The 13320-nt window shown below is 37.7% G+C and overlaps 1 protein-coding gene and 1 long non-coding RNA gene across 3 annotated transcripts in view; one reads left to right on the forward strand and one right to left on the reverse strand.

Moving 5' to 3' along the window:
- The first annotated feature begins 204 nt into the window (after positions 1-204).
- On the forward strand, positions 205-5180 carry LOC121067390. Its single transcript, XR_005818276.1, has 2 exons — positions 205-290; positions 3535-5180. It is a non-coding gene; the product is annotated as an uncharacterized LOC121067390 (long non-coding RNA).
- Positions 5181-5544: 364 nt separating this feature from the next.
- ADSS2 (adenylosuccinate synthase 2) overlaps positions 5545-13320 on the reverse strand; it is a 35886-nt gene continuing 28110 nt past the window's right edge. For both annotated transcript variants that reach the window (XM_040551825.1, XM_040551826.1), the window contains 4 exons: positions 12995-13119; positions 11886-11983; positions 6844-6993; positions 5545-6110 (listed from right to left, as the gene is read on the reverse strand). In XM_040551825.1, the coding sequence (XP_040407759.1) occupies positions 6058-6110; positions 6844-6993; positions 11886-11983; positions 12995-13119 (426 nt within the window). In that variant the 3' untranslated portion in view covers positions 5545-6057. The remainder of the gene's footprint in view (positions 6111-6843; positions 6994-11885; positions 11984-12994; positions 13120-13320) is intronic.

Here is a 13320-nt window from a genome sequence, read left to right on the forward strand (position 1 = left end):
GGTATGCTACTCCACAGACGTTTTGGCTACCAAAATAGAGATTAATACATTCAGCCATGTAAACAAGTCATTTTAGGTCTATCAGTAGCTCCTTAACAAACAAAATTAACATTTTCCATCGTTTGTAGGAATTTGTCATGTCGTACTCTGCAAACAAGCTAAGGGAGTTTATAGATCCTGCACCGATCTTTCCACCAGGGTAAGGCTCCTGAACCACATGGCACGTGCACAGGCCAGGCTCTCAGTCAGTTGTACAAGAAAACTGCTCGACACCCTACCTTCTCAGACAGGTACTTTTTGTAAAGAAGCACATTCATCTGCACAAGCTCAGGTTTTGTTTTTTTTTTCCAAAAGATACAAGATTGTACCTTGTTATCAAAGTCATTCCCTTATTTCCTAGTAAGTGCAATACTAGCATAAAAATATTTCTTTGCTTATTCATAACTGCCACATAGACAATCTGCTTTTCCACAGAATGGGCGGGATCCTGCTCTCTAGCCTCCTGCTCATACCACCACTATCTTCTGTTTGCTTGCTTTACCAGCTTAGTGGTTCGCCCTGGGAAGGATGCCTATGGATTCTACCCTGGGCAACTAGGACGGGTCCACCAGGCACACGTGTCCAAAGGAGCTCCAAGGTAAGCTGGCGTGTCAAAGTAAAGCCATAGGAACTTTGGAATAAGCCTTTCCTGTTTACGCCTATTATGGGCAACATCACAACAACTCTAATGATTTTTTATGACTTTGGCCTAAAAGAGGAACAAGAGAATCCAGGCAGAGTAAACCAAAATTCCATCCAAAGGGGTTTTGGCCATAAGAGGAGTGCTGCATGTCCAGAATTTATTATGTACCTGAGAATCCAGGATAGAAATTGTTGGGTACTTTTCCCCCCATAAAAATTTGTTGTATTACATATCAACTTCAAAACAAGTACACTTTTTTTTTTTTTTTTTTAAGTATCATAGGCTATTTCAATTCAGAAGTCAAGGCTTTAAAAATTCTACTAATATTAAACTAATCCAGTTAGTTGCTTGCCTGCAAGATGCACAACCCTTATCATGCTAATTACAAGTCAGATGGAGATAATAGAACAATACTGAATTATTAAGGTCTTACTGTACATCTCAGGCTGTTAATATCTATTAGATTACAGCTGCATTATACTGAGTGCTCATTTCAGCAGGAGATTAGAAAGTACATTTATAATGCTGGCTACCCTTTGGGTAGATCATGGTATTTACATACCATATGTCAGCATGGTATTACAGAATGATTTATGCTTTTTGCCTAGACCTTTCAGTAAACTCTAGCCAGCTCCAGTAAGCTACAAAGCTGAAACTCCATTTCAACCTCACTTTGACAATGCAGCTCTCAGGAAGTACGTTCATTTTCAAAAAATAGTGAGAAAGCCCACCAGTGACTGGTAGAATCAAACTTCATACAAAGCAGCATTTGACCTGCAAGATGGGCATAAGACAAACAAGGGAGGTTTGCTCTGCTGTAAATGTTAACCAACTTAAATTTCATTGAGAAAAAAAGTGAATAGTGTTATCTCACTTTTTTCCCAAAAGAGAGCTGCCACCTATCCCCCAAAGCCGTATTCTCTCTCCACTACCAACACTCAATTATCCTGGTTCCCTCTCTAATATACAGAAGGCAACCAATGGATGAGAACAAGCAAGCTACTGATAGTTGTGCATTTCGATATTTAAAAATGATTAGTTAAACATGCTGTACATAGTGCCAGTAACATTTTAGCTCTTTCTATGTAAGTTAGTACCTGAATGTATGAACAAATTGATTCATCACTGAAAAAATTGAGTAGTATAAGAAAACACATTGATTTAATACATTTGATATAACAGTTCTAAAGTGGCAGTGAAGAGCACTAGGATTTAACTGAAAATTATCTGTTTAAAGCTGTACTGAAAGTCTTTGAATGTGAAAGATATTTACAGGTGATATGTCAAAAGTAAGCTCATTATGTACAATCACAGTTGCAACACTCCGACCAACAAAGAATGGTATAAAATTCTAAGTACCTGAAAATTATGTGTCATCCTTGTTTGTACGTATCTGTGTGCAGCAGAGTACCTTAAGTACATAAAATTGTTATACACCAAAAGAGATAAGCTTGACTATTATACCACCGGGTATATTAAGATTCACTCCTTCAGAGACTAGGAGCAGTATGGGTGGGAGAAAACTCAATGGATTGAGTTATCCCTCACCTTCAATCCCAACCATTTTGCCTTTCACTTTCTCTAAACCAGCTAAGCCTCTGATTATGTTTCATTAGGGAAGCTGGTTGTGACAGCAACAGGAAACTACGATCTTCTATTAGAAAGTAGATTTCCAGGATGATGATAGACAAAAGCAGCTGTCATGCATTACATCACCGTATCTGTCTGTCATTTTATCTGAAGGGTTTGTCCATTAGCTGCACACCAAAACCCAATTACACGTGGAATACAAATGGAAAAGCTAAGCAGAAGCATCCCCCACTTCCTCTCCCATTAGGTTAACAAAGCAGACTCGCTAAACCATAGGGACATAAGGGTTACTAAATGCTGCAGTACAGCACAAACCTAGGAGTATCACCCAAGTAAGTATTTAAGTGGAAGCAAGAACAGCATGAGATCAGAATACTTTTTCTGCCAGACACCTTGACAGGTCAACCAGGGATTCATGCCTCTCCTGAAAGCATCCCATTAGCAGGAGGGACATTTGGTAGAGAATCGGTTTCAGGTGCTATCCTACACTACTATCCTATCCCCTTACACACTAACAACAGAAGAGACTTCATAGAGGAAAGGAGTATACAGGAATGGCCTGAAAAATGGACTTGCTTTTTTCAATGGCAAGCATAAGGACAGAGGTTGTGTCTTTTATGACAGCCCACTACTAAGGTGGCCTGTGACAGACAACTGAAAGCCTATTATTAATGACTGGGGCAAATCCTTTGAGGCCAAAGGGCTCTTGACTTCACAAACAGGAGGTGCTGGGGGGAAGCAAAGCAGTGTATTTTGGCTTGAAAAGAAACTATAAAAGCCTTCAAAGTGACTTAAAACATTGCCACCAGCAAACACCCTACTGTTGGTACAGCATTGGGCTGTTCTTTTCTTTCATAGAATGGCTTTCTCCTTGCTTCTGTTGTTGAACACAACACGGTTTCAAGAGCAAACCACACAGTGTTTGAAAATCTTCCTAACTTTTAGCTCATTTCTACAACATTCAGGTTGGTGATCAGACATGTATCTCAGCTTGACCAAGATTTATTTCCCCACATGTACAAATGAAAGAAGGGGTAGAAAAGCAGCACTGAAAAAAGAAAGGGGAAAAAATAGCAAAAAAAATAGGCAGGGTATAACCATTCTATAACCTTTTTTTTTTTTGACACGAGAAAAGCAGCTGTGCAACAATCCAAGAATTAACTCATAAGCAAACTTACACAAAACTGGCATTCAGAGACAACCTAACAAGCTTTACAGATACCAAGTTTAACCACCCAAAATTGAAAAATTCTTTGTTTCAGGTCATGAGAATAAACACACACCAACAACAGATCCTGGACCACATACTGTCTGGACAAGTACTAGTCAGAGCATGTTTTCAACCTTCCAGGCCTGCATTTGAGTTGAAGAATGAAAGAAAAATCTCAGCTGAACTTAGAAGAGGAGCATAAATCACTCTTGCATCCAAGACAATTGTTTTGTTTCTTTAACTGCACAAATATTTCATATCATTTTAGGACATTACTATATTGCTTAGAAGCCCTCTTGAACCTGGGAATATGAATTCCTCAACTAAAAAACAAGGGTAGTTTGTACAACGGAGTTACAACAGCGTGAAAATTGAAACAGACTTTAACTGTAAAGTCTCTGCTTACCAGAAGCGAGAGACTGGTACATAGTAAGCCCTCTTTCATTTACTCGCTGCAGAAGCAAAGCATTCCCTCATTTCACCCACTCCTTGAGCCAATGATGCCCCCATTCCTTGAGCTGGTAGTTTCACTGACAGCTCCTCCTACAGCTATACAGAAGACAAGAACACTTCGTAATTATTACCTATAGTTCACACTTCAGGATTTATTCCCTCCACCTCCTAGAAAATACTGTGTTTTTTAACCTTCTAAATAAACTTTGTAAATTATGTGCAACAGTTCCTCTCTCACCACCCTTCTCTCATCATGTATTTCAAATTTTTGATTTGCCTTAGCTAGGGTTTAATGCGATGGTTTTCTCCTGAACAGTGAGGCTGAGAGCAAAACTAGGTCCCTATCCTCTCCCCTTCCAGAAAAAAAAGTTTGTTGTTTTTTTGTTTTGTTTTTTAAACTACTGAGGGGGAATGATCCTTGCATGCAGTGCTAATACAAGGGTCTCTCAACATATCTGTCAATTTTCCAGCATTCTGTGTTATCCTCCTCCTTCCACATCAGGCCAGTAAAATACACACTCTGCGAACTGCTCCGTCACATGCAAACAATTTAACAGGAAAATGCTCCCTACATGTCAGTAATTTTGCCCAACTTTCCTGCTCCTCAGCTTGTGATGGGCAATCCTATTTGATGCCAACTGGGAATATAAGCATTGCGCTGAACACCGCAGAAGCAGCAATAATCCAACAAGACTACCCAACTTCAGACAACATGGTTATCTAAGACATAACATGGAAGGTCCGATAGCTTTTATTTCACATTAAAAGTTTCTTACATTCACCTGCACAGCTGAAATCTACTCAGCTGCCCTGCCTCACCCTGACACAAACTTGGTTTTAGGAAAAGTAAATTTTATTTGGAGTGAAAAGGAAGCACACGAATACCACAATATAATGTATAGAAACAAAGTCATTGTCAAAAATCAGGAGTAGGAATATGTAATTATGGGTTATGGCCAAAAAAAATCAGATTCTTTGTATTAAATCTTAACGGTTATAAATGAAAATCATTCTAGATTGTTTTACAACACTAATAAACCAAATATGTCAATGTCATAAGGTGAATACTTATTTTCCCTACATCTAAGGCAAATACATGGAATATTCTTCATGTTATTTCTAGAGCATCTTCAGTTTATAATTACAAAATTGTTTGTGCTTTGTTAGCTCTCCAGAGAAAGATCTTCTATTAGTTATGTAAAAAGGAATTTAAAAGGGCATCAAAATGTTAGACTTCTCACCAAATAAAAGCTCAGTTTGCTGAAACTACAACAGCCTAACTATAAGTATATAACAGTTTCCTGAAACATGCACTTTGGAAGTAGACAAGTGCCGTGATTTTAAAATTAAAAAATAAAAAAAAGAAGTAACGTTATAAAACATTTAACTCAAAATCAAAACTGTTCTTTAATAATCGCAAATGAACTTTTTACAATATCAATTTTCTAACTTTCTGGGCATACTTTCCAGTAAACATTTGAGCGTCCTCTGTGAGTTACAAAGGGTAAGTTTCCTGTGCTATACAGCTAAAAAAGCTGGACATTCTTAACAACTTGGCATCACACCTTTTTTAAAAAAACAGATCACGCAATAATTTAGACAGCATTTATAGCATTACAAAATCAGAATCCCTCTCTTTAATCACTCACAAGAGCAGCCATAAAGAATACAACAGCTTTAGGAATACAAATAATGAGGATGTAGAACTATCTGTGCAAAACTGCATTATTTTTACTGTCTAGAATTTCAGAGAAGTAACACCGCCAAAAGCAGAGAGAGGATAACAAAAGACAAACAGTCATGAAAGTAATGATACCTTAGATTTTCAAACAGGAATTACATTATGAAGTAAATATTAGGTATAGAAAAAAATCTGATGGCACCCTGAACAACAAATGACAACAAATGTCCTTGAATTTGCAGCTGAATAAGAACAGACACGGTTTCATGTTAAAGTCTCTTTCAGGAGTAGCAATTGATTTAGGGGTATCAACTCTAGCATTCCTTTCCATGCAAAAAAAAAAAATCTATCTTTCCAACATCTTTGCTTTGCGGGCTACCAATGCATTTAAGAATGAGCAGTCTTTTGAGGAGTGTGCTTTCTTCCATGCATCTGAAATCTTTAAAACAGCTGGATCATTGATTCCCTGGATTTCCCTACTCCAATCCATTTAACTGCAGAAGAGAAAAGCAAACTCTTATTATAAGTAATACAAAGCAAGATCAGACTTTATCTTAAGGTAAGATACAAACTTAAGATCTTAAATACTTAAGAAAATAAGTACTATAGTCTATGAAGAAAACTATTATACTATTAGTAGGTTAAGAAACAATAATTTTGTCTACTCTTCTTAAAGTAAGAATTCACAGGTAACTACTTAGAAAAGAACAGTCTTCAGGCTCACATTACAAAAAAAAAATGCCTTCCAGATCATAGGAAAAAAGACACAGAAACTGACAAAGAAGTAAAGGTCTGCCTCATCTCCTTCTCCCAGCTTTGGATGGAATCACAAGACCAGGTTTATTAGGAAACTTAAGAGCAATGAGCAATTGTTATCTTAGGACCTTCTTCTATATTTAACATCACATTAGCATACCAGTGGTCTCACTGACTTTATAATGGCAGCAGAACTAAACCCCTACTATACCCAATCCAAAAAACAGTTTCTTAAGCAATCTCTAAAAGTCTCAGTTGAAAAAGAGCTACGGTGTAAGCCAAAGAAAGGATGCATATTAAAACAACAGCCAAACAGATAAATAAAAAGAAGTAAACAGTAATTAAAAGTATCACCAGGTACATCAGAATAACTGTAGATACAAACCGATTTTCGATATTTTGCATGTTCATTAAGGCAGAGTGCATGAGAGAGAAGTTTTATGGAGCTGAAAAAAAATCTACTTTACTTACCAGGAACACCCAATTCCATTTCTATAAAGCGAACATAGTTTTGTGCATTTACAGGCAGCTCATCGAATGTCCTTGCATTTGATATGTCTGTATCCCATCCTGGGAGTGTCTCATACCGAACCTCTACTTTATTTAAGACTTCCTGGTTGGCTGAAAATCAAACAGAAACAAGATATATCCATAAAGTTTATATATTTTCTACCACTAAACACAGCTATAAGCTTTTTGTTTTTTTCTTGTATGAAGAGATTTTCTCAGAAGACAATACCAGCACCAAAGGTGCTAACTTGTACCTTTTTCTTAATATAAGTCGAGAAAATAAACCCAAGCAACTATCAGGACTTAGACTTTAGGAATTCTTGTACAGTTTGTGGTTTGAGCAAAATATATCTGTGTGACTGTGAGTACTTTTCAGGAAGTTTAATTCTTTAAAATGTTGATTCTTTTTGCTATACAAATACCACAATCCAACCCTCCTTTTGTGAAGGAATTTGGATGATGTGAAAAGAAAATTATGTACCAGCTGGTAAGTACTAGACAGGTAAAATATATTTTACAATTGCATTGGAGTGTTCTTTTTATTAAACAGAGTCATAGCACGTCAAGAGTACATAGCATGTACTGTTTATACATAATAAAATTGTCATGCCCACAGAGCCTTTGCCCCAAAACTCTACAACAGACTTTTGTTTGTCTGCAGCCAGCTAAGCTCTTAAGGGCCTCAGCTATAGAATACTGCAAGGAAGGCGGTTTGCCGACATGGTATACAACATCACCAGCCCTCTTCCTACAGCAGAGCCTGAAGCATTTACCTTGATCAGACATAGAATGAGTATCATCCTATATTAAAGACAGTTTTTAGTGTCTACCATGACAGTCAACAACGCAGGGGTTAGATTTTGTCTATCAGGTCAGCTCTGTGACCTGAAGGTGGAGTCACACGTGATGTACGAACAGTAGCTGTTCCAGTTACTTCTCAGAATAGAAGCAATGACTCTATTCCATTTTGCCCTTTATTTAATAACCTGCTATAATGATGTCCATCAATTCTGAATCCTGTGATGATCTCAAGCACTGGAAAAATACATTGTTCTGGAATCGAATCATTCCATTAATTTTCTGAACATTAATCTTGAAATGACATTGGGCAGCAAAACAAAAACCTTAAACCCAAAGACAGTAAAAATATATCAACAAAAAATGGAGGCTACTGGGCATTCTCGCCTTCCTGAAGACGACAGTGTTTTACCAAAGGCATTGTAATTAATGTTACATAGGCTCCACGTCTCAGATACCCAATCAAGTCACTACTGCAAAGACAGAAGACATCCAGTTCATCTGGGAAGGTGTTTGAGGTACAAAAGGCACAATAAAGATGCAAATACAGATCATAGCTAATCCTCCCGAGTGTGTGTTTAGCCAACAAGCTCAGGCTCAGCACATCGAACTATTTGTCCTGGTGCAGGTAAGAGCTCAACAGTAGGGACGTCATAAACACAGCCTTTATGAGCTAGACATTTTGAGTACGGGTGAAAGAGGGCTATGTTCTACTGACTTCGGAGCCAACAACAGTGAAGAAGCGCACAATTTTTGGACCAAGGTGTTTACAGGTTAAGGCAAATGGTTCTGAGTCAATACTTGCTGTAATAAGGTCAGCCCTGACAAGCAGGCAGGAATATTAAGAATGTTGGGTTGCAGAAGCCAAGAACAAGGACTTTCTTTTATGTCACCAGTAGTAACAACTGAGCTGCTGTCTGCTGCTCAGGTAAATTATAAAATACCTATATTCAGAGTGCAAAACCACAAACTAATTTCGAGACATTGCAGATGATCCAGAATAAGATGTCAGTCTTCCTCTAAGGAACAAACAGTGACCAAACACCTAACGTTGAAAGTCTACAGACATCTTGGTTTTACTTTGAAGCCCCTCTAATGATGATAACTGGGAGAAAGCTGAAAGCACTTAGAACTGAATAGTCAGATCTTGCCTACAGACTTCCATTACTCTTTGTTCAATTCCTTACTTCCCCGAAAGAAAGGTAGAAAAAGATGTGAAATTTCCTGATGTTTCACACGATTCTCTCATCTTGCTCCAGCAGGAGTGTTAACAGAAGATATGTGGTAAAGATAAGCCATAAAGTGAGCTCTGCGTAGGAACAGATACAGTAACCATCTAGATTTCTCTGAGCTCTTCCCTGAGGGGATTTACCTTTCAGGCTCTCTGAAACATCGCTTATTAACAGCTGAATTGGATAATGGAGAGAGCAGATATAATGACATCTGGCAGTCTGGTACTAGAATTTAGAGAAAGAGTGGTGTGATATTACTTCCAACTCAAAAAGAATAGCTGGAATTTGGGATCTCGGCATCAAAGTAAATGATCTCAGCTTACAAGACTTCCAGAAACCGAACAAACAGTTACATAGGTCAGACCAAATATCCATCTACTACAGTGTTCTGGCTCTGTAATCAACAGTAAATGCCCAGGAAAAGAGCACAAGGAAAAAAAAAAGGCAGGCATGAAGTAAAGTTTCTCAGAAATACTCTTACAACCTTCTAAGAACCTGTGGTTTCAGTCTCCTGAGCAAGAGGTTGTATCTGTGCCGAGATCAACCAATACCTTGTACAGGAGGCATGAGCAGGACTAGACTATGGCTTTCACATTCCTCTTAAACTGGATGATCTTTGAGATGGTAGGGACTTCCATCTTTCTTCCATAAGCACACAGGAATGAAGTGGCCAGCTCCATAGCAAAAGACTAGAGCCTCAGTGTTACCACCTGAGGTGAGCCATAGATTTACAAAGCATGTTTAGCTCTTTCTTATCAGATTATGAAGTGTCCACAGAAAACTAAGCTGAAAAACTGAGCAAGATTCCTATGATTCTCAGATGCAGCAAGAAAAAGGAACAATATATGAAATATGGCATGATTTTCCTGAGATGCTGGGTACTCTGTGTGCTTCTAATTTAGAGACAGTCATTTCAGAAGAAGGGTAAGTCAATAACATCTCCAAGAAAGTGGGAGGTAGGGAAGGAACAGGGGGAGAAATAGCCTGCTAGTGAAAAGGTTCCCTGTCTAGAATTCTTTTAAATTAAATTCAAATAGTTCAAGTGGCAAGTTAAGAAATAAACCCCTAAGAGCCTGTAAAACAAAGGGTAAAGGAAGTTTCCTTTTGCTTTTTTATGACAGGGGCAGGGATAACAAGTAACCTGCAGTGTATGTGCTGAAAACAGCCAAATGTTGAGAAGCACAGCAAAGAGATGTGGAACACACTGAGGCACTGTGAGAGACAGCATCTTCCAGTTTAATAGATCAGCTCGAACTCCTTCCTGACACTTATGGAAGACGATGTATCAACAGCAAAGACAACAGCTTCTACTACATTTCTACCAGAATTCTTAACAGTTAATAAATAAAAATATTATTAGGCAGCTGAGCCATGTTGTGCTGCAATGACCAAAGGTCACCTTCCTGTTACCTGGGCACATGAAGGGAGCAAAGTCTGTCCTCAGGAGCCTTAACAAGATTCTGGTCCCATTTGGGACGCAATGAGTGGGGGAAAAAAATAAATCACTCAGTTAAGTTTTAGCACTGGGAAACATGGACACCTATTTACATCATCTTTAATGATGAACTACCAGAGGATGTCTCCCTGGCTTGAGCACAAGACAGTACAAACAACCCTCAGGTTAGACAACAGGGCTACAGACGAAGTACTTGCTGAGTAGTCTTCAGTTCAAACATGCATTGTCCAGTATGTTCAAAGGGTATTTAAAGTATACAGATGTTCTTAGTATTTTGAAAAGGATATCAAACAAGCAATACTTGGGTTTTAAAAGTAGAAAAGCACTCCTTGGTTTAGTGCAAATGAGCACTAAACTTCCTGAATAACAGTGCATGCCACGTTACTCAACATGCATTCACATTGTAGCTGACACTTTAGCTTGAAGATACTGGAGGGTTAATCAATCTGAGAATTCCCCCAAAGCACATGGAAAAAGAGAGTTACAAACTTCTCCCAACAGATGTGCTAATTTTAATGACTACTGACAGATCACACTTATACCTTTGTACATAATCACATCTGAATACTCCATAAACCCTGATGTGAATTGTATTTGATTACTACATTTGATATCACCCACAAAAAATTCTCTGCTGATGCTATCATATAGAACATTATAACCTGTGACCAGCCTCAAACCCTGAGGTAGTGTAGTAAGTGGAATGAAAACATGTCTATGTGCACATCAGAAAATCAGAAAGCCCAATCCTTAGTACTCAATGTTGTTTTTTTTTTTCCCCTGGAGTATCTCTACAACAAACTGAAAAAGACGTGTTACCCATGAAAACAGTACTTTGAATACTTCAACTGCCAGATACATTTTGACCACTGTCCTCCTTAGAGAGGAGCTATAGTTTCCATCACACTAAGCTGATGTATGTTGGTCCTGCATTAGAAGATACAGTCTTGCTTTCTCCTATGTCAACTGCTCATTTCCTCCCTGCACCTTCTCCCCCCTCTTTTCCATGGTGCAGGTGTGTCTGGGGTTTGGCTGCCCTGTGATCCGTTAAAGGGAACTGAATTGTTAGAAAAATAACACAAACACAGAGAAGTCTGGCTTTTCAAGCGCATTAGTTTCCTCATCTGGTTCACTGCACACCTAAATGAAGACGTGTCCTGCAAGAAAATGGGATGAAAGAGTACTGAGAATAAGACACTGGCTTTAGAGTACAAAACAAGAGCTTCGGATTTAGCTTGAAGGTAATGCAGGCTGTATTAAAATAAAGGGATAAAAGCAGATAACATTTACATTTAAGGAGTCAAGCTTTAGATAGCATTTTGCACCTTTCTAGTAAACAAATGACACTGGGGTACAGGTACAGGTGTGGCACAGAGTGCATCTCAGAAGACATTAATGGCTTGGTGCTGAAGTGACAAATTCCTGTCATACATTTTACAAGAAAAATTCAAATGGATTTAAGTATCAGATTGATTACACTTCACCAAAATTTAAAATTGTTAAACAAGTAGTCTTACCAGGAAAATGAGGTATGATTTCACCATCTAGTTTGTATGCAACACCAACTTTGATTTCTGGAAATACATCCAAGATATCCAATTTGGTAAGAGCCAATCTATAAAGAAACATTACTCCGTTTAAACATGTTTTTAACAACTCTCAACTTTGATCATATTTTAAAGATACAGGAAAAAAAATGATTCCTGCACTTTGCGTACGCTACAATTAATCATCTTTCCTTAGAGAAATAGCCTCTATGACACTGTTCCATTTATTTTGTGACTTAAAAATAAAACAGCCTTTTTGTTGTGTACTTAGATCTAATACTAGAAAAGGGCAAAATTCAAACAACAAGTATTCTTCAATTAAAATAATTGGTCTATAGTTTTAAGTGGTAGAATTTTAACTGGACAGAGTGCTGCCAAGATACTTTATGCCCATTCATTTGACATGGTTACATAGCATGATGCCTGTTGCTGTCTGTTCTTGTCCTCTGCCAAATGTTTCTGTCCTTATAGTGAAGACAACGAAATAAGGAAGTACTGTCTCTGTAAATATCCAGTTTCATAACCAAAGCATACTATTTTAAATGCAAGGCACAAGGGACAAGAAAAGCAGGACAATTTAAGTAAAGCATGTGTTTATACAAGTTGATCTACCAGAATTTTATACTAATTCTGTTTCACATACCCATTTTTCATTTTAATGAAAATCCCAAGTTGTACACGTTTTCTACACTTACACACACTGCTAAAGATACCAATAGGTTCCATCTGTCTTTCTTTGAAAATTAACTAAGAACCCCACAAACTATAATATATTTTAAGGCCCTTGTGGTGCATTTGATTTGGTTTGGTAGGATGGCAGAGAGAACAGCACAGCTTGAAGAATCAAATACTATGAGATGTAAGCACTTCTACAATATAATAGAAAAAAATGATATGAAACATATGATACAAAAACATTTACTACTGAGAAAAATAAGGGATAGTTAATTTATGAAAATATCAAAACAATAAATCAGTACTAACAGTCTGAATGTTGCTTACTACTACATGTACAATTTAATCTGTAGCATATCATGATTTTATGTCAAGTTGCCAGCAAAGCTGAGAAAATAACTTACGCAGTAAATCCATTAATCATGTAGGCATATCGGAGTAGCACAAGGTCCAGCCAGCCACATCTTCTCTTTCTACCAGTGGTAACACCATACTCTTTACCTCGCATTTGCAGCAGTTCTCCAATTTCCTAGCAAAGAGTAGTACTATCATGTGAGCCTTTTTTCATTTGCATTAAGTACACATCTGCATCATATATTTTAACACCATTTTACAATACTGTTAGTTACCTTAAAACTTCTTCCCCCCATTTTTCACAACATTGTCTATAGAGATGAAAACAGAAAAACAAAATTCTATTTCCAGTTCAAGAGAATGCTATCTGAGCAAG

The sequence above is a fragment of the Cygnus olor genome, chromosome 3 (assembly GCF_009769625.2).
Source record: "Cygnus olor isolate bCygOlo1 chromosome 3, bCygOlo1.pri.v2, whole genome shotgun sequence".
Lineage (NCBI taxonomy): Eukaryota > Metazoa > Chordata > Aves > Anseriformes > Anatidae > Cygnus > Cygnus olor.